At 42.9% G+C, this 21,260-nt stretch overlaps 1 protein-coding gene across 1 annotated transcript in view; it reads right to left on the reverse strand.

Moving 5' to 3' along the window:
* Window positions 1-8,855: 8,855 nt before the first annotated feature.
* MAP7D2 (MAP7 domain containing 2) overlaps window positions 8,856-21,260 on the reverse strand; it is a 111,430-nt gene continuing 99,025 nt past the window's right edge. Inside the window, exons 12-18 of the mRNA XM_035000550.1 lie at window positions 20,232-20,487; window positions 19,112-19,216; window positions 18,046-18,102; window positions 17,310-17,388; window positions 16,388-16,574; window positions 14,136-14,408; window positions 8,856-10,382 (exon numbers count right to left, since the gene is read on the reverse strand). Coding sequence (XP_034856441.1) covers window positions 14,159-14,408; window positions 16,388-16,574; window positions 17,310-17,388; window positions 18,046-18,102; window positions 19,112-19,216; window positions 20,232-20,487 — 934 coding nt within the window. The 3' untranslated portion in view covers window positions 8,856-10,382; window positions 14,136-14,158. The remainder of the gene's footprint in view (window positions 10,383-14,135; window positions 14,409-16,387; window positions 16,575-17,309; window positions 17,389-18,045; window positions 18,103-19,111; window positions 19,217-20,231; window positions 20,488-21,260) is intronic.

Raw genomic sequence — 21,260 nt, forward strand, 5'->3', positions numbered from 1 at the left:
TATATATGTACAAAAATAAGGGTTAATACAATGACAGGATGGAATATGACTGTAAAGATGAAAATTATAAAAGATTTTATAAAAGGAATTGATAAGATAAGAAGTTGTTGAAAAAAGAAAGAAGAGGATTAAAAAAAAAAGGGAGAGAATGTGATCAGGCAGGAGACTAGAACAAAGCCATACACTAGAGATTTAGGGTATATTTTGATCTGTTAGAAGAAACTGTATCCCAAAATTTTAAAGAGAGAACAACTTATATATATATCCCAAAAATAAGGGTAACTACTATGAAGGGATAGAATATGACTCTAAAAATGAAAAATAAAAAAGATTTTTTAAAAAAGGGATCGATAAGATGTTGGTTAAAAAAGGGAAAAAGAAAAATTCAAAAAAAAAAAGAAAGTTAAAAAAAATTAACTTTGAAAGACTAAAGAATAATGGTAAAAAGCCATGAATTCTATGTGCAGTAGTCCCCTATCACTGGAGTTCTGCCATTCTCTTTGATCGGTAAACTTGGTCTTGGCTGGCTGTTCTCGCTGATCTTCTGGGGAGGGGCCTGTTGCCGTGGTTCCCAAATGTCTCTGCCGGAGGCGGAACTGCCCGCCCTTGCCCGGTCTGGGCTAAGTAATCTGCTCGGGTTTGCTCTCCGGGGCTTTTGTTCCCTGCGAGCTTTCCATACAGCTTTGGAGGCAGAGAGTGAAAATGGCGGCCTCCCAATCTCCGCCCCGGAGGAGCCGAGAACTTGGGGCCCCGCTCCTCAGTGAGCCCCCAGAGAAAAGCCATCAGTCACTCCCGTCTCCCCGGTCTCGGGCCGCACTCCGTGCTCACCCGGCCTGTGACTGCGCATTTCTATCTCTGGCACCCGACCCCGGGTGGAGTCTCCAAACCCAGCAGATCCCTGCGGTGCACTCCCGCGCGGCTCCCCCCGGGGGAGGAAGGGGAGTCTCCCCGGATCTGCCGCTTGTTGGGTCCCTGCTGGAGGAGCAGGGGCCCGACTGTCCCGCGGATCCCGGTTTATGGCCACCCCGAGCTGAGAGCCCGCGCCTGGGCTCCGCCTCTGCAGCCGGCTTCCCTGCTCCGATACCTGGGAGCTCTGCCACACTCAGGCACCCCCGGTCTTTCTGTGACCCCGAGGGTCCTGGGACCACACTGTCCCGGAGGGTTCCACCCCCCGCTCAGCTACCAGAGTGACATCCCTCAGCGGAGCAGACTTTTAAAAGTTCCGATTTTGTGCTCCGCGGCTCTATCACTTGCCAGAAGCGGCGGACGGAGGCCCCTCCCCCGCCGTCTATCCTCCCGAATATCGCCTCGCATTCACTTCTCCGCATGTCCTACCTTCCAGAAAGTGGTCGCTTTTCTGTTCAGAGAGTTGTTGCTCTTCTTTTCTTCGATCTCCTGTTGAGTTTGTAGGTGTTCAGAATGGTTTGATCCCTCTCCAGCTGAATTCCTGAGAGGAGACGAAATCCAGGTCTCCTACTCCTCCGCCATCTTGCTCCTCCCTCCGCCTGGAAGAAAATGTTTTTAAACAGGCTTATGCTGCAGATTCCTTTTTGCTCATTCTAGTCACTGTCTTTATGTCTGTTTTCTACTGAGATGGAGGACAAATCCCTAAACAAGATTTGGTAGTTACTACCAGCTCACTGGTCCCATAAAGTATTTCTGATGAACTCTTGTGTAATGCAATATGTGAAGTGGCTTGCCCCGATTCTGAAAAGTCATATCATATTTGTATTAAAATGTGTTGTAACTCGGCAATTATTTTGAAAAAAAAAAATGATATGGACTACCTACATTGATGCAAGTCAAAAAGGAACAATAAGGTTAGGTTTAAAACTTAATTTTACTGCAAAATGTTTTTTTAAGCTCATTACTCCCCTTATTTAAATCTTTACTGCCTCTTCCCCTAAAGCTCTTCCCCCAGATCCTTGATAAATTCAGTTCATATATCTCTTCCTACCATAAACAGTCTGGTTTTGTGTCCTGGTGCAACCCAGATGCCAATCCAAAAGTTATTAAGCTCTTAAAAATTTCATTTGTCTGATAAATTTGACTTGTTTAACTCCATATTTATTAAATACCCCCCACAGTTTCTTCTACTTTTTCATACCAATTCTTACGGTCCCTTAGACTAGTAGGGGAAAAGAACATAATGGACCCTGTGGTAGATTTTATGATAATGCAATCAAAATATTTACTGCCCCTCTCTTCCCAGGTCCCCTAGTTGACACTGAAATGACATATGTGGCTCACATTATATTCCCATTACACAGCTCTGGCTAACTTAATCATGGCATGGCAGAAACAAAGAACTATACACCCAATTACTTGTGCTCCCCTTTGCATAGTACAGGTTTCCCCTTCCATCCAAGCTTCCTATGAAAACTTTCCTAAGCCAAAATAGCGTACAGCCAAGAGTATCCCATTTTCTGAAAGTTTGCATTAGGCCACTTCACTTTTATGAAAGACCTACCTCAGTGTGGTAACAACTTTTTTCTTGAAAGTGAAAATTATTTTCTGATTTCTTTCAGTTAGCAAAAACAGGTATGAATGTAGGTCTTTCATAAAAGTAAAGCAGTATATCGGGCGCCTGGGTGGCTCAGTTGGTTAAGCGACTGCCTTTGGCTCAGGTCATGATCCTGGAGTCCCAGGATCGAGTCCCGCATCAGGCTCCCTGCTCTGCAGGGAGTCTGCTTCTCCCCCTGCCCCTCCCCCGTCTCATGTGCTCTCTCTCATTCTCTCTCTCTCAAATAAATAAATAAAATCTTTAAAAAAAAAAAAAAAGGGCGCCTGGGTGGCTCAGTTGGTTAAGCGACTGCCTTCGGCTCAGGTCATGATCCTGGAGTCCCGGGATCAAGTCCCACATGGGGCTCCCTGCTCGGCAGGGAGTCTGCTTCTCCCTCTGACCCTCCTCCCTCTCATGCTCTCTGTCTCTCATTCTCTCTGTCTCAAATAAATAAATAAAATCTTAAAAAAAAAAAAAAGTAAAGCAGTGTAACCAGAATTTTTGGAAAGTGAGGGGTTAGCAATATCTCTGTTAAGAAGCAAACCAGCCAGGGGCTACACTTCCCAGCATCACTTGCATTTATCTATCTATCTATCTATCTATCTATCTATCTATCTATCTATCTATCTATCTATGTGGGGCCATGTGAGTAGTTCTTGCCAATGAAATATGAGTGGAAATGGTATACATCCCTTAGAGGACAAGTTGGTTGGTAAGAGGTATGTCTTCTCCATACTCCTTCCCTATTCTGTGGGCTTCATGCAGAAAAATATGATAAAGTTGGAAGATGAAGGAGCTACAAGATGGAAGGAGCCTGGTTCCAGAATTACAGCTTAGAGGAGAGTTAGAATAAGGCACATCTGTTTTGGACTTCACATGAGGGGAAAAAAAGTTCTATTGTATCTGAGACATTTGGCATCTTTGGGGGGTAATTGTTATAGAAGCTGGCATTACTTTAACATATTTTAACATACATGATCATCATCTTCCCTTTGGCCAGTGATTATCTTCGGGGTCAGTATAAGACTTAGTACTGGCCAAAAAGAAGTAGATATCTGCTGGGGGCTTCTTCCTGGTATAAGAAGGGAGCAGTACAAGGAGCAGCCTACTACTAACATCTTGATGCATTTGACCATAATGACATGAAGATGGGATGCCACCCACAGCAACCTTCTTAAAGCCAAGACACTCAGAGAAATGCTACCCCAAAATCCTGTCATTGAGCTGCCTTTGGAGCTTATTATATATGTGATTAATAAATACCCAGTTAAAACAACAACATTCATTTAACAAAGATTTATTGTGGGGCAACTCTGTGACAGGTGGTGTTGTAGGTGCTAAGGAATCCAAAAGCAAACACAAAAACCAGGATCCTTGAGAGTGTCATCCCATGTTAGAATGTGGGTCTAGCAGAAAGATATGCAGATCAGAGGCCATGGATTTTAATTCATTATTTCCTTAGTAACAACTGTGTTTGTTCACTCACAAATATTTATTGAATTCCTGTGTTAGGTGGTAGGAATATTAGGCAGTTAGACAGCCCTGATGTCAAGAAGCTTACAATGAAGGAAATAGACATTAAAGAATCACACAAATAAATGTCTCATCCCAAACTGTAATAATACACAAATATGTAACAGCAGACCTGACCTCATTACCCATCACAACTACAAATAATAATTGGGAAACTTGCAAATATAGCTAGGAGATGTGTCGATTGGCAAGAGCCTCAAAGGGCTGAGTCTGTGTGATTTCCCTAAGCAGGAAGTACACAGCTGGGCTCCAACTTCACCTGTCTTGGTCCTCATGGTAAAGTGAGCATGACAACAACAGTGCTTGGTTTAGAGAGAGAGTGCATGGAAAGCCCTTAGTACAATGCCTAGCTGGCTCAGGTCTGGTTCTCCAGGAACAGAGCATGAGACCGGGTGGCGTGCAGGAGGCGCATGGGGAGTGCACAGAGGAGTGGAGGAAGTAGGAGGGAGAAAACTTGGGCTGCAATGCAGCCTCAACAAAGGCCTCAGGTGAACACACAGGGAGCAGCTCTGAAGCTGAGACAGACTTTCTGAATTGCCCCACCTTGAGGCAAGGGTTTTTGTACACCAAATTATCCATTGGATACAGGCTACCCAGGTGAGGGGGTTTGACCTTGGTGAGGCAGCCTCCCTTAGTCAAGGCAATTCTTAGGAACTCCACCAACAAGCCTCACCAACTGTACTTCCAGCATCTGGAAGGAGACATCTGGAAGGACAAATACCTCAGTCTTAAAGAGGAGGCCCACCCAGGTGATACATCATGACATCCGCTACATCAGCATTTAATGTAAACCATTAAAGCCCTTATAGCAGCTGCTCAAAATTTCCCAAACCTGCTGAGGACTTATGGCTTCCTCATCGTCAAAGTATAACTTCCTAAAGGTTACAAGCAGAACTGTGATGCAAATATACATGAGAATAGGTCAAAAATGTGCTGAATTCGTTAAGGAGCAGGATGACAAAACTGGATCGGGGGAGGATATGGGGATTGCTTGGTGGGCACATGGATGTAGGTATACACACAGCACCACAGGACATACGTTTAGTGGCGAAACAAATGCTGGGATGAGATCACAAAGTTAAATACAAAACTGTTCAGTGCCCTGCAGGAACAAAGAGACATAACCTTTAGAGTTAGCTTTTCTGTAAAGACAAAAGTCATCTGCAACTTTCTGTCTACAGGTAAATAACTCGAGCCCGGGTCCTAGTCCAAGCACATGGTCTGTCATACAAAGCTACATCCCGAGACTCAGCGGTCCTTGGGCTGCTCAGGTGTTAGCAGGTCTTTGAAAGGGCATACAGTTATCTTTTGGCCTTATTTCCATGTTCTGGATAATTTCTTACCATCAGTGAACACTGAACACCCCATACCAGCTGTCACTGCACAGGAGTGACCCCTGAGAACCCTTCCGAAAGTCAGGTCCCCTGAGCAAATGAAATTTATTCTTTCCTTCCGGTGGTACCAGTAAGATTCTGTTTGTTCTAAAACAACCTTTGCATCCCACCCTGGGGACCACATTCATTCCAACAAGCTCTCCATACGTCTACTGTGCGTGACCTAGCCCCTTCTTAGCTATCACTTCTTTGTTGACAATTTTCTGGTCGTTTCAAAGATGAGCATACACAAGCTGTTAGGAAAATGTGATTAAAAGACAAGTACAGTCAACAGAGGGCTGTTGGTTCTAATTTGAAGAAATTATTTTACACAAAGGTTCAATTCCTTGGAACTCTATTCCTTGTGTTTTGCATTTCCTGAGATAAGGGGACATGGGGAAAACCTGCCTTAATACTATCTTAGAAGTCCAGAAGGCTGGTCACTTTAGACTTTTTTCCCTAACATCAATCATCCCTCAAAGCCAATTGGAAGGATCAAACTTTGGCATTTCCTAACTGCTTCATAGAAGCTTCTCTCTTATTTACTGCACAGCTGAAGGGAGGGGTGGGGAGTGAAGTCTCTAGGTGTCACATCTGAAGCCTACCGGCTCCCTCTGCCTTTTGCAAGGTGACTCTCAGGCTCTGGGCTGCAGCAAGGGTGATTTCTTTCCACCGTGTGTGGAGTGCCCACTGTCTTGGACCCCGACCTGGATCTTAGGGTCAAAAAAGAAAAATATTTCCCTCCTGGTTAACATGGGCCATCTGTCCCGAAAACAAGAACAAGTAGAGCCATTCCACACCCACTAGATCTGATGGTCACTGTTAAAGGCAGGTATGTCTTCAAGGGTTCAGAATTTTCAGAGCATTTTGTTTCACCCACTCCATGTTTCTCTTCAACTTAGAAGGCCCACACTGGGCATCTGAGTCCGTGTCAGGCATTTGATCCAATATTTATGCACAGAGAATGTGGAACAACACAAAACAGCCTACATAAATCAGGTTACATAAACACCACATTAATCTGGCCTGTTAGGACAGGAAGATGGGGAAGTGATTGGTTCAGGGAATACTATTTCAAATCCCATGTTCTTGCTTCTAGGTACAGTGGGAACATGAACTAATAATACAACCAAGCTCTGCTGCTTTGAGTGAATGGATGGATAAGACACGCTTACAAAAGCACACTCGAATGAAAATTAGATAGTGGTGATGGTTGCACAACTTTGTGAATGAATCAAAGATGGAGTTGTACAAAAGGGGGATACTTTTTATAGTATGTGAATGATATCTCAGTAGTTGTTTTTTTTTTTTTTAAGCACACTCAGAACTAGGATTCCCCATGTGGGTCCTGGCCCTTCTCAGCTGTAAACACCTGCTCTAGCAAAAGAGCTTCAGCTGCTCTCAGGGGCAGAAGAACCTGTCAACTCCCCTGGAGGTACCAAAGCAGGGGCCTGGAGTCAACCCCAGCTCTGTCAAGTTCTAGCTCTCTGTCCTCAAGGAAGTAACCCTCTCCTACCTACCTCATAACTTGGAGAAGTCTTAGGACCACCTCACGTACAGCAGGAACTGAGAATGTATTGCTCTTCAGGTACATTCCTGCAGAAGCAACTTAAACCATGGCAAGTAGAGGCCACTGCTTCTCACCTCTTGAGATCACGGCGGGGCATCTGTTCAAGATCTTTAGAGGCTCGTCCCAAGCCTTATGCCTAAATTTTCCCCTGAATTAAACCTTGAACCAAACCTGGTACCCAACCTTGGACCCTGATCCTGTCTTTATAATTTACTCATTGACTTCTGGGCCCTTATTCACATCCCACCAGAGATCTTAAACTCAGTTGACCCTCAGGAGACATTAAACCAAATGCTCTCTTTCCACAGGAAGAAATAATCCATCCCTGCGCCATCATACATTATATTCTTATGTCTCTTGGGTATGTCACTGATGTCTATTTTCGATTTCAAAATCTATTTATCAGACTATGCTGTTTTAGTTATGGAAGTTTTATCATAATATTTAGCTATTTGTTCAGGGAAATTCTCCCTTTTAAAAGCTCATTTTTAAAAGCTTCTTAGCTTTGTGTTTACTTTCTTACATGTACTGTATCATTATATTTACAAGTTGCAAAAAAAGAAATTCCATTAACTGGGACTTGATTTAATTTATAAATACTGCACAAATGTGAGGGCTACCTACTATTAGTCTACTTCACACACACAGTTTTCCCACCTGGGCACATGACATGTCTTTCCATTCACATCTAATGTCCCCCAATCAAGTTTTAGATATAGCTTGTTATTTCCAGGAATTTTCTGAGTTTTCTTTGCATCAATTTCCTATTAATTGTTAATGTGTAAGGAAACTACTTATTTTTCTTTAGTAGTTGGCTCACCTGTGAAAATATTGTAAGAGTTTTTCACTTGTTTCTCTTTGTGTCTGCCCCACCCCCAAACACTATCTGTAAAGGCTTCTCTTTTCCATTTCTAAGCATTCTCACTCTACTTTCTCACATAATTGTGTTTCTTGAACAATACTGAAGAGTGGGGATGGAGGTCACTCTGTGTTGTGCCCCAAAGTAATGGGTAATGTGCCCCAATGCACCTCTAGAAACAAAATAGTTCTTTACATTTGCTTTCCAAATTTAGTTTACAAAGCATTTGACTAGTAGAAAACCTGTACATACTAAGAAAAATTTAGAATGTTCATAAAATAAAAATTGCTCTTAGGAGTGACTGGCCACCACCACGACCTGTGGCCAAGGCTCAAGATGACAGAAGCTACTTGTAATGCCACTGTCAAAGACCAGCATAGGGAAAGAGAATGTCCACTCCTGTGCACTCAACAGAGGTTTTGTCAGCAGAGCTGAGGTGGGCTGCATTGACTGGATCCCTGGCTTCAGAGACGGCAGCCTAGAAAGTTATCATGAGGGTTCCAACATTCCCATTCCAGTTCTGCTCTCCTGGCTCTTGGTCTTGGCTGGTACTGTCTCCCAGGCTATATAGACAAGCCGTGAATCAGATACAAAAAAAAAGCTGGTCTGGGTTTTAGCTTACTGGAAAATAAGGGTCACCATACCCATTATAATTCTGTTTAAATGCCAGATTGCTATGTGGAATGTTTTTGTGGATTACACTAAGGTTAACCGCATCTTAGCTAGCTAGAATTGCCTACATCAGTGGTATGCAAGTACAGCAACTTTATTGTACCTAGAAGTTCATCATGTCCTGGGGACAGCTCATCACTTAAGCTTATTTCCACAGTTGGCTGCACTTGGAACTGACAACAGAGAAATTTTAATGAGTTTGACAAGGAAAGGACACCAACACAGGATTTTTGGTTTTTCCCCACATAGGTTTTTAAAAATGTGATTTGGTTTCAGAACATTTCTTCACTGAGCCTACAGAAACAAACAAAACACTAGCAAGCCATCAGACTCTTCAATGAAAATGTATTTCACGTTAAACACAACATACACATCATGCAAATGAGGCATCACCATGGTCACAATGGTGCTGTGAGGTACAACAGATCACAACAAAACAGACATTTAGCAAAATAAAGCTGTAAGAAAGATGGTGAGGCATTTTTTGAAAGTCAGACCATGCTATCATTTTCTGTGTGCTTGTCATAAAAGGGATTTTCCCCTGATATGCATCAAGATCAATGGCACTGCATTACTGGAGGCATGTATTTTATTTAATATATACACATACACAAACATACACAGTTTCCATAACTAATAAAGTCTTAAACTGTAGCTGGTTTTAAAAGCACATGAACAAGATTACTATTGAGACTTCTTTTTATCTCCTGGTTGCAAACCTCAGTCAAAATTATGGATCTTTCCAAACGCTTTATCGTACAAGTCAAAAAAAAGTTTCAAAGAAGGTCATTTTAATTTGAAAGTCACATTTCACCACAAGAAATAAAATTAAGAAAACACATTATTATATGTGTCTTGAAAATGTGCATGAAACACGTGGAGTATACATTCTAGTGTCATTTGTCCCCCGCTCAGATGTTTTTATGTTGAAGTCAAAGTGATATACTGGGTCCAGTTCAGGGCCCCCTTGTTCCAGAGCACTATCATTTTCACTTGTGCCTGCTTCATCAGAGTTGAGCAAACACAGGAGCAAACAAACAAGGGCCCCAAGATCCAAGAGAAAAGCAATAGCAACAACATGAAAACCAACCACCTGTGCATGAGACACACAATTCATTCAAACTTCCTTCGGTCCAAAAGCCACTCAATGGCTTGGAGATTTTTTAAGGTGCAACAATGACAAGATCCTTGCTAGACTGAGGTGCCCACGTCTATAAGAAAATGCATAAGTGAACAGAAATCATTCCGCAGTGCTTGTTTCCATAATCAACCAGACTTATTCTGTTAGGTCCCCAAGGAGTAATGTGGGGCAACACATTTTACAGGTGGCTAAGCTTAATATATTTAAAAAAAGCTTCTTGATAGTAACTTCCAACAAAGAAACCCCAGAGAAGGGGGAAAACCCTCTGGAATTTCTTCTAAACACAGACAAGGAGATAAGCAGCTCAAGTTCAGTATATATGTTTAAGTAGAGTCTGGGTTAATGTCTAGAATATTTATAGGAAAAGACATCTACATGTTTATGTACTCCAACTTTGGGAATAAGAACAGTTATAAGGTGAATTTCCAACACAGAATCACCTGGGCTATTCAGGGGATCACTATGATAATAAAGTAGTACAGGAAGTGCTTTATCAGCAGCTGAAGCTCATGAATAGAACTGTAACATGAAACTTTGCTAAAGCCCAACAAGGCCAATGTTTCAAGGTTTCTATCAAGAGTGGCCAGTGTTTGACATACTAACTAGGAATATACAGTTACATTTTGATCTAGTAATTTGGAATCCAGGGATTTAGGACAACAGAAGCTTCTTCAGAGGACCAGCAGCTTGGATTTGACTACCAGCAGCTTCATGGGTTCTCCAAACACCACCTGTGTCAATTCAAAAACAAAACCACGTGAAATCAATGAAGAGACCACATTGTACCTATTCTCTCTCACTAAAATGATCACACTCTCTGGGACTTTCTACCTTCTTGGTAATTATATTTTCCTTGGCTCATGAAGTATGTTTCAACTGAGGTGCTACAGCATTTTGGGTAGGACTATTCCATTAAGTGGCCAAATTCTCTTTGGGTGGGACTGTCCTAAAACCTGCAGGATGCTTAATGTCCCGAACTCTGCTTTCTAAATGGCAGTGCTGCCCCCCAGCCATTAGGACAACAAAAACCCCCCAACACATTTTAAGATTTCAGAAGACAACTTATTTAAGAAGCCAAATGCAGTCAAAACAAACAACTAACAAAACACATGCTTATATATGTTTATTTCTATCCCATTCTTTTTAAAGTTTTTCAGTTAACATACAGTGTACTGTTAGTTTCAGGTGTACAATATAGTGATTCAACACTTCCTTATATCACCCTGTGCTCATCAGCACGAGGGCCCTCTTTCATCCCCATCATCTGTCTCACCCATCCCCCCCACCCACCTCCCTTCTGGTAACCATCAGTTTGTTCTCTAGAGTTCAGAGTCTGTTTCGATAGCATGAAGGACATTAGGAGAAGGAAGGGAAAAATGAAGGAGGGGGGAATCGGAGGGGGAGACGAACCATGAGAGACTATGGACTCTGAGAAACAAACTGAGGGTTCTAGAGGGGAGGGGGGTGGGGGGATGGGTTAGCCTGGTGGTGGGTATTGAAGGCACGTACTGAAGGGAGCACTGGGTGTTATACACAAACAATGAATCATAGAACACTGCATCAAAAACTAATGATGTAATGTATGGGGATTAACATAACATAATAAAAAATAGAGTCTGTTTCTTGGTTTGCCTCTTTTTTTTCCCCCTTTTGCTCATTTGTCATGTTTCTCAAATTCCACATATGAATGAAATCATATGGTATTTGTCTTTCTCTTGCTGGCTTATTTCACTTAGCATAATACTCTCTAGGGACATGGTTTATTCCAAAAATTACCTGCCATGCATTCCCTTTCATGTGTGAAAGGGCCACAACTTCTTTCCCAAGAGTCAAGAGAAGAGATGCACTATCTACAGCCGAAAGCTGAGCACAGGAAGATGTACACAAAATACAGTGACCTTGGTCGTGTGGCCTCCCCAACCTGTTTCCTCATTTGATTTTACTTAAGTAATTTCTGCACCCAACATGGGGCTCAAACTCCCTGAGATCAAGAGTCTTATGCTCCGGGCGCCTGGGTGGCTCAGTTGGTTAAGCGACTGCCTTCGGCTCAGGTCATGATCCTGGAGTCCCGGGATCGAGTCCCACATCGAGTCCCGCATCGGGCTCCCTGCTCAGCGGGGAGTCTGCTTCTCCCTCTGACCCTCCCCCCTCTCATGTGCTCTCTCTCTCATTCTCTCTCTCTCAAATAAATAAATCTTTAAAAAAATAAAAAAAGAGTCTCATGCTCCTCCGACTGACCCAGGCAGGTGCACCAAAATAGACTTTAATATTCTTTTTAGTAGGCTCTATGCCCAACATGGGGCTTGAACTCACAACCCCATGATCAAGAGCTGCATGCTCTACTCACTGTGCCAGCCAGGAACCCCATGTTTCCTCATTTGAGAAACAGAAAGGTTGGACTATATCATATCAGGCATTGAAGTTGTGTTATAGGAGTGGAGCATAAGAGACATTTAACTCTAGGAAACAAACTGAGGGTTGCTGGAAGGGAGGTGGGTGGGGGACTGGGGTAACTGAGGGATGGGCATTAAGGAGGGCACGTGATGTAATGAGCACTGGGTGTTATATGCAAATGATGAATTACTGAACTCCACCTCTGAAACTAATGATATATATGTTAATTAGTTGAATTTAAATAAAATAAAAATTTTAAAAAAGAAAGTGAGAGTGTGCTGAGAATATAAAAATGTTTTGAAGAGGGGCGCCTGGGTGGCTCAGTCATTAAGCGTCTGCCTCCCTGCTCAACGGGAAGCCTGCTTCTCCCTCTCCCACTCCCCCTGCTTGTGTTCCTGCTGTCGCTCTCTCTCTATGTCAAATAAATAAATCTTTTTTTTTTTTTTAAAGATTTTATTTATTTATTTGACAGAGAGAGACACAGAGAGCAGGACCACAAGCAGGGGGAGTGGGAGAGGGAGAAACAGGCTTCCCGTGGAGCAGGGAGCCTGATATGGGGCTCGATCCCAGGACCCTGGGATCATGACCTGAGCCGAAGGCAGACGCTTAACGACTGAGCCACCCAGGCGCCCCAATAAAATCTTTTAAAAAAATGTTTTGAAGGGTCTAAAGTGGGAGGACAATTGGAATTAAGTTATGAAAGGATTTGATGATAGATTCTAATTATGTTTTCATCATCAAAAACAAATAAGGCCCAAACTGAAGTAAATCCAATGTGAGGTATGTATAACTAAGTCACACAAATGCAGAGTGTTTATAACCCATTTTGGCGATAAAAAAGGCCAAAGGCGGGGAACAAAAGCTTTGGGACACAAACTTCAGTTCTCCATTCCTCCACTCCCTCAGGTGTGATCCAAGAATAAATGTTTGCTTTAAAAGATGGGTCAATAGAACAGCAAATCATTTGGCCCAATGCTCATCACTGTATATAAATGACTGTAGATAGAACGTGGAATGTCACTGAGTAAAACTAGGGGAGACATTCATTTTATTAATACCACCCTGTGGGGCGCCTGGGTGGCTCAGTCGGTTAAGCATCTGTCTTCGGCTCAGGTCATGATCCCAGGGTCCTGGGATCGAGCCCCACATCAGGCTCCTTGCTCAGCAGGGAGCCTGCTTCTTTCCTGCCTGCTGCTTCCCCTGCTTGTGCTTGCTCTCTCCCTCTCTCCCCTTCTCTCTGTCAAATAAATAAAAAATCTAAAACAAAACAAAACAAAACCCACCTTGCACCACTATTACAGCATTCTCTCTTTGCCTCTAAAAATGGTGCTACTGCAGACAGATGGCTGGTCAAACTTTAAGCAGTGCTTCTCAACACACACACCCATCCACAAACCCCAAACAGCAGGGGGCGGGCACGGTGGAGTGTGGCAGTGAAGGCTCTCATACAAAGGATTTACTTGAAATCCATCTCGATTACTGTGTATGTGTTGCAGGTTTTCCCCCCATCTGAAAGAACCTTCCTATGAAACCTTCTGTAATGGCATAAGGTGAAGAAGCAATTACCACTAACTTACATGAAAAAATTTTTGAGCATTTCCAGGCTCAAAAATAACCTCTTAGGCTTTTCTGACACTTTAGGACACATCTTGCCAATGGATGTGCCAAATAAATGGAGATAAAGCACAGATGCTCACAGACAGTGCAAAGCTATGGCAGCTGAATTGAGTGCAGTTCTCAGGAAGGAGCTTGGCAGAGCTACTCTCACTACTCTCAAGCTTCTGTAACAGCTGGCTCCAAGATGAACACTGAATACTATTTTCACATTTAGTCTTTTTTTTTTGTAAGAGTGAAACCCTCTTTGGATTACTTTCAGTTAATATAAACAGATACTAATGTAGGTCTTTTGTAAACTACATTTGGCCTAGTGCAGAACTTTTGAAAAACGTGTGACACCCGTATTCATGTTCACGTTTGTACTTTTCAAATAAAACTGACCATCCAAGAGACTGAGTGATGTTTATCCCACCTTCACAAACCCCAGTTGGAGAGGTATAAATTTAGACTATAATCAAAAGACTGTACTATACCTTTCATTAAAGAGATGTATTTGTCAACAGAAGGTGTTCAGAGTATTTTCTTGGCCAGGACTGTTAAATCCTTCAATCAGGTTTTTGTTACAATCATCCAGGCTGAGATTTTCACTGGATCGCTTAGGGTACATGGGGGGGCCGGTGAAATCTAAGAGATCTTGAAGTGCTCGGGCATTACCAGTTCCATTTTGGTCCAGAGACACCCCAGGAATCATTTCACTTACTGGTGAAAATTCTGGGATGGAGATAAGCTCTTCCTTTGAAACAGGACTGGAATGTGGGGAGGGGAAGGGAAGGAGAGAGGTAGAGAGAGAGAAAGAGGCAAAAATTAATTCTATTTGCAATATTTGGTAATATTACTCTTCTAGAGAAGATGCATTTAAAGCCAGAGCTGGTGTGAAACATACTACACAAAATACAAGTTAGTTCAACTCTGAGACACTGATAGACACAAGGCCCCCATGGAGGAGAACAAGGGAAGTGGACTGAGCAGGGCTGTGAAGGCCAAGTTCACACTGTCCACAGGAAGAAAGAAAATAAAAACCAAAGGCACCAGCAGTGCAGAGAAGCCAACCACTTCCAAAACCTTCAAAATGGGAAAACCAAATAGAAAGCAAATGTTAGAAGTTAAAACTGAGCTGAGGAAGGGCCCTAGTCAGCACTGGGGCTCCTGGTGCCACTTTTCTTTTGCAGTGCCACTTTGGACGAGCTGCTTTTTCTCCCCTGGCTTCAGTTTCTTCTGCTGTACAATGGGGTGAATAATCATTTCTCCCTACCAGGGCTCCTCTGAGCGTGATGTGATCATACCTAGGAAGTCTGTGTAGAGCCACCTGCAGTAAGTGTTCAGTTTAGATGGGAGCCATTTTTTTTTTTTTTTTAAAGATTTTACTTATTTATTTGACAGAGAGAGACACAGCGAGAGAGGGAACACAAGCAGGGGGAGTGGGAGAGGGAGAAGCAGGCTTCCCGTGGCTGTCCGTAGAATTTGCTCTACTGGTGACGGGGTGCTGAACCCTGGGTTTTTACATATCTGGCTCAAGGCCAGGATGCACAAGCTGGGATATTTACAATCACTGTGCCCTAGGAAATACCCTCCTCCCCAGACGAAGCTGAGAATTCACAGCCAAGGAGAGAAGGGTAAGCTCTGGCCAGCTGGAGCTCTGACAGAACTTTTGCAAAACACTGTCACTGCCTCCAGACTCAGACTGCTGCCCCCACTCAACTGCCCTGCCCAAGGCTCTCTCTTTCCAGTGTTTCTGCCCCAACCACATGCTGAGTTCTCCTTTTGATTGGGATTAATTTGCCAGGTGATATCATCTACAAACACACTAGTTTAAGAATTCCTTAAGATTTTAGCACCTGAGAGCAAATTAGATTCCTTATCAAGTCCCCAATGACAAGTTTATTTAACATAAGACACTGGATACAGTGAGTCCTGTTGGTGTTCCACTCAGATCCCCTTTGGCTATAGGTGCAGCCATCTTCCAGCTGCAGAGAGAGCAGGCTGCTAATAGCTCATAGCTGCCACCCTTTCTCTGAACAACTGCCTTTGGCTGACAGGAGCCCTATGCCCACAGTAGTTAAACCTGCATCCCCCACCTTGGGTGACCACCCTCAATGACTGATGGATACAGTGGCACAAAGGCTGCCTCCCTTAATCTGACCACTCTCTGGTAGAAATTCATCCTCCAGAGCTCCCATAGGATCAGCTGAAATAATCCTTGCTTAGTGACTTCCCCTGCCCCATCCTGCTTCCCATCCTCCACTTGCTCCAGAGAACTCTTTCCCTATAAATCCCATGCCTTAGAATACCTATCCCAGGCTCTACTTCTTTTTTTAATATTTATTTATTTGAGAGAGAGAGAGCACGTGCACATGGCACACGCACATACACACACACGCACGTATGCATGCACAAGTCGTGGAGAGGCAGAGGGCGAGAATCTTCAAGCAGACTCCCTGCTGAGCACAGAGCCGGACATGGGGCTCAATTCCATGACCCATGAGATCATGAACTGAGCCGAAACCAAGAGTTGGACGCTCAACCCACTGAGCCACCCAGGCACCCCTCCCAGGCTCTACTTCTAAGGAACCGACCTAAGACACTAATAAACCACTGATAGCTTTCCAATGCCAATGGAACCTACTTTAGTTGATTCAGGTGTATAAAAGATGAAAAAAATCAATGAAGAGGCAGTGGAGGTGTCTGAAGAAGAGATGAGGCTCATATGCAAAATAAATCAACTTACCTCACATCCATAGACTGAACCTCTTCAGTTGAATCATCCAGACTGTTTGATTTCCCATCAAGGGTGTCCAGATGAACAAGTCCCCCAACTGGTTTAAGCCCATTAGAGAAAATGTCTCGAGGAAAAGTTTCTGGGGCAGTACGCCCCATACCATTAACTTCCTGGCAAGTGTTTAATCCATTTATTTCTGATTGAGAAGACAAAATCATTCTGTTAACCATAAAATATCCAGAACAATGAAATAACAGAGGAAATATATATTGAGGCAATTAATTTAATCCTCTGCTTTACCAACAGTGCAACATCTTTTGCAAAAAACAAAAAAACAAAAAAAACCCCACAAAACCCATGTCATCACCTTCACACAGGGAAAAGAAGACTAATGACATCATCAGTGTCTGTGCAGGGCTCCTGACCCACCCAGGAGGCTTGGGGTCTTATACTGTGCAGGTCCCCAGGCTCTGTATAGCGTTTTCTTGAGCCCCAAGGCAAAGGAGAGATGTAGAGTGCCTCTGAGATGGACACGCCCTTCTGACTTTGGTTGCCATGATATATTCACATCTAAGGAGTTTTAAATATACTCGAGAGAGAAGAGCTGGACTGCCTGGAAGTCTGGAAGATAGGAGAAACCACTGTAGAATAGCAGAGTCAGTTCTGAATTGAACCTGACCAGCTGTCTCCCTGGAAAGTAGCATGGGCCAGGAGGTGGCCAGCTTTCTGTGCTGGGACTCTTAGAGTACCACTTTCTGAATGGAGCTGACAGACATGTGGTAGAGATGGGAGACTCCACCAGAAGGGAAAACACACAGTCCCCTTCCAGCAGTAATGCTCTTAAGACCCACGGGTGTTTGTCCCCTGCAGGAAGTGTTATGAGCCTGTACCTGCTGAAAGGAAGAACCCGAGAACCAGTTCTCACACTCACCTATTTTGTTCAGGACAGCTGGTTTTGTCTCTTTTTCTACACACACAGCAGACTGAAGCTCCACCTTTGGGTCTTCTTTCTGAAAACAAATACAGGGAAAGATGACTTTACACAGAAAGACAAGTGCTTCTGAAAAGCATCAAAGGATATTTGGAACTGTGCTGAGCCATCTGCCTGTTCCATGGTAATTCTTGGAATCTTTTGAGTTTATTACAAATCAGCTGTGTTTCCCTTATTAATATGTCACCATTTTCTGTTTTTTTTTTTTAAAGATTTTATTTATTTATTTGACAGAGAGAGACACGGAGAGAGAGGGAACACAAGCAGGGGGAGTGGGAGAGGGAGAAGCAGACTTCCCTGGAGCAGGGAGCCCGATGCGGGGCTTGATACCAGGACCCTGGGACCATGACCCGAGCCGAAGGCAGACGCTTAATGACTGAGCCACCCAGGCGCCCCACCATTTTCTGTTTTATTCAGGGACTACTGTGCCTCTCTCTGCATCCCTACCCCTACTTCTCGGAGGAAATTTTTCATTATCACCCTGTCTCTGAAACTCCTCTTAGACTTCTCTTCCCTTCCAGGTACGTACAGCCTCCTTAATCTAGTCAGGAACAAAGTAGGAAGAATTCAGTTTTTCTGGCTGTTCCTCTCCAAGACCTACAATTCCATTGAATATACTGTGCCATTCTTTTCTCCTCAGTCCATAAACTGCTAAAATGACACTCTGAACACCTACCTTCACTTCTAGAGACACATCACTCTTCCTTGTTCTCTTCATGATTTCATCAATTCTCTGGAAACCAAAAAGAATCAGGTAAGAGGACTATAATACCAAATACATATAAAAGCAGCTGGGTCTATATGCAAATTCATATGTCAGAAAACTTATAAAAGAGAAGCATTAGCAGAGGATAATGAGTACAGAAAGGTTTTCCATTGGTTTTGCAGATATACACTTCTGCCCTATGAACAAGGTCAAATGCTTGAGAAGTGAACTAGTATCTAGAATCAACAGTTTAGATCCCATCTTTTTCCTTCCTCTCTGTAGGTTACCTAAAAATCAACAAATCACCACTTGCCATTCTAGAGGACCACCCTAGAGGAAGTGAAGCTGAGGTGCAGGTCAGGAGGGGAGGCCAGAGATTGGTCTCCTAGCTCTCAGGCCTAAAGTAGTACAAAGCCTGGGCTGGATCTAGGACACCTCGGGAATGGAACTTTATCATCAGCCTCCTTAAACCCAACTTTATCCCTAATCACGTTAAATGTAAATGGACGAAACACTCCAATGAAAAGACAAAGACTGTGAAATTGGATTAAAATAACAAGCCCTAACTATATGCTGTTTACAAGAGACATACTTATATGGACACACATAGGTTCAAACTAAAAGGATGGAAAAATATTTACCATGTAGACACTAACCATAAAAAGTCTGACAAAGTGGACTTTAAGACAATTATTACTGGAGATAAACATATATTAGTGATAAAGGGGTCAATTCAACATGAAAATTTAATAATCTGAAATATGTATTCACCTAACAGCAGAGCTTCAAAAACATAAAACAAAAGAAATGGATAAATCCATAATCACAAATAGAGCTTTTAACACTCTTCTCTCAGTTACTAATAGAACAAGATGACAGAAAACCAATGGAGATACAGAAGATTTGAACAGCACTACCAACAAACTTGACCTAATTAGATAATTTTAAGATCACTCTACCCAAAAACTACAGAACAGAACTAGATTCATTTCCTGTTCTTGCCTCACCTTAACTCCTCCTGATCCTTAGCTCTTACCTTCTTCCTCTCCAGTCGCTCCTGCTCAATCTGCAGCATAATCTGTTCTCTTTCTAGACGCATCTGTTTAGCTGCCTCCTGGGCCTTTGCTTCTGCGGCTTCCTTCTGACAGAGACAGGAAAACCAAGGCACAGACTTTACTAAGCTGAGAAAACAGTGTAGTGGGATTCCTTGGGATATGCACATGTCCTTCCACTTTATCATCTACCTCAAAGTGGATTTTGTTTCAATATTCAGCGTGGATTTACACAGCCTGCTCTATGACACAGCAGACATGGCCAGGCCTCACCCATATACCCTCAGTCCACCATGCAAATTACCTGCAGATCGTTCCCATACTGCCTGCCAAAATCTTTCTGTGTCTGAGGGCAGTTTCTAGCCATGTGCATCTGGCCAAGAGTTTCAGAAACTTTTGTTTTTTTCTTTTCAAGATTTTATGTATTTATTAGAGAGAGCATGCATGCACAAATGCAAGTGGCGGGGTGGGGGGGGCAAAGGGGGAGGGAGACAAAAAGGTAAAGAATCCCAAGCAGACTCCACACTGAGCATGGAGACTGATGTGGGGCTCGATCCCATGAGCACAAGACCACAACTGGAGCCGGAATCAAGAGTTGGATGCCCAAACAAATGAGCCACCCAGGCACCCCAGGAGTTTCAGAAACTTAATTCCCCAAGTAATGACCTACAACCATGATAGGCAGGAGTTCACAGATAAATAATCCAGTTTCCTCACCCCTCAGAGGGACAATTCTAAGGCATACTGCACAGTCTCTTAGAGAATCCAAAGGGACTAACTCCCAGTGGTCCACAATAAGCTACTAATCAGTTCACTTATATGGGATTTCCTCTCACTTCCCTACCAGCTTCCTGGGATCTTATCCCAAATAAACTATCGGCACCCAAATTCTCATCCTAGGGTCTACATGTTGGGGAATGTGAACTGACATACTGCAAACACTATAAACTTCACTTTTATTGCCCAAAGTAACTCATACTTAATAACCAGCCCAGTTAAAGAAAAAGCTTCAAGTAAATATTATGAGTCATTCAAATTTAATTCATTTTACCTAATATTAACTAAAGCCCATAAAGAGAGTCCATATGAAGACTCATACAGTACCTGCTTTTCAATCATGACTTTTTCTTGCTTTTCTTTTTCTTGTTTTTCCTTTTCTTGCTTTTCTTTTTCTTGTTTTTCCTTTTCTTGCTCTTCTTTTAATAACAGCTCCTCCTTGGCCTTTCTCTTAGCTTCCTCTTCTGCCTTTCTTTTTTCTTCCTCTTCCTGCCGCTTCTTTTTCTCTTCCTGCTTACGGGCTTCCTCTTCTAGGCGAAGTCTTTCCTCCTCTGCCTTTCTTTTCAATTCCTCTCTCTCCAGCCTTTTGAGAACATAACTGTGATTAGGAGATGATGACATTCTCAAAAGGCAAAGTGCCAAAGAACTGTGTGTTGACAGGGAGCGTAAGGTACAACACAGTCACAGATATGTGCACTTGAATTAGTATCCACTCAAGAAAATGACTCATCCTTCCCAGAAAGCCACTTCAGTCTATACATTTACCAAGATTCTGTTAAGACAAAGAGTAATGATGTACTGACTTGTGAACATACCGTAATGAAGACACAAATGTTCCCTAGTCAACCTACAAATGACCACAGCCCCATCATTCTTACTTAATGACAATTCTTTTAAAAACTAAGTGAAATAAATATTTAAAACTAATTGGAGCTGAAACCCCCCCCCCCCAAGTGTCTCGATGGCTACAACAGTGCCAGTCAGCAATTTAAGAGCAGAGACTATGAGCTCAAAAAGTTCACTTTGGGTTCCAATTGCTACGTGACTTCTGAAGCAGCAAGTGGAAGAAAATGCTCAACAGAACCCTTATATTTAATATAGAAATTAAAACATCTATTTCTCATTTGTTTTACCAATCTTTAAAAATCTCTTTTAGCTTTGGGTGCCTGGGTGGCTCAGTCAGTTAAGCATCCGACTCGTGATTTCAGCCCAGGTCATGATCTCAGGATTGTGAGATTGAGCCCCACACTAAGCGGGGAGTCTGCTCACAATTCTCTCTCACCCTCTCCCTCCGCCCCTCTCCCCATTCATGCTCTCTAAAATAAGTAAATAAATCTTTTAAAAAAAAATGAAGTG

The sequence above is a fragment of the Mirounga leonina genome, unplaced genomic scaffold (assembly GCF_011800145.1).
Source record: "Mirounga leonina isolate KUSES-001 unplaced genomic scaffold, KU_Mleo_1.0 Mir_101595, whole genome shotgun sequence".
In the NCBI taxonomy this organism is placed as follows: domain Eukaryota; kingdom Metazoa; phylum Chordata; class Mammalia; order Carnivora; family Phocidae; genus Mirounga; species Mirounga leonina.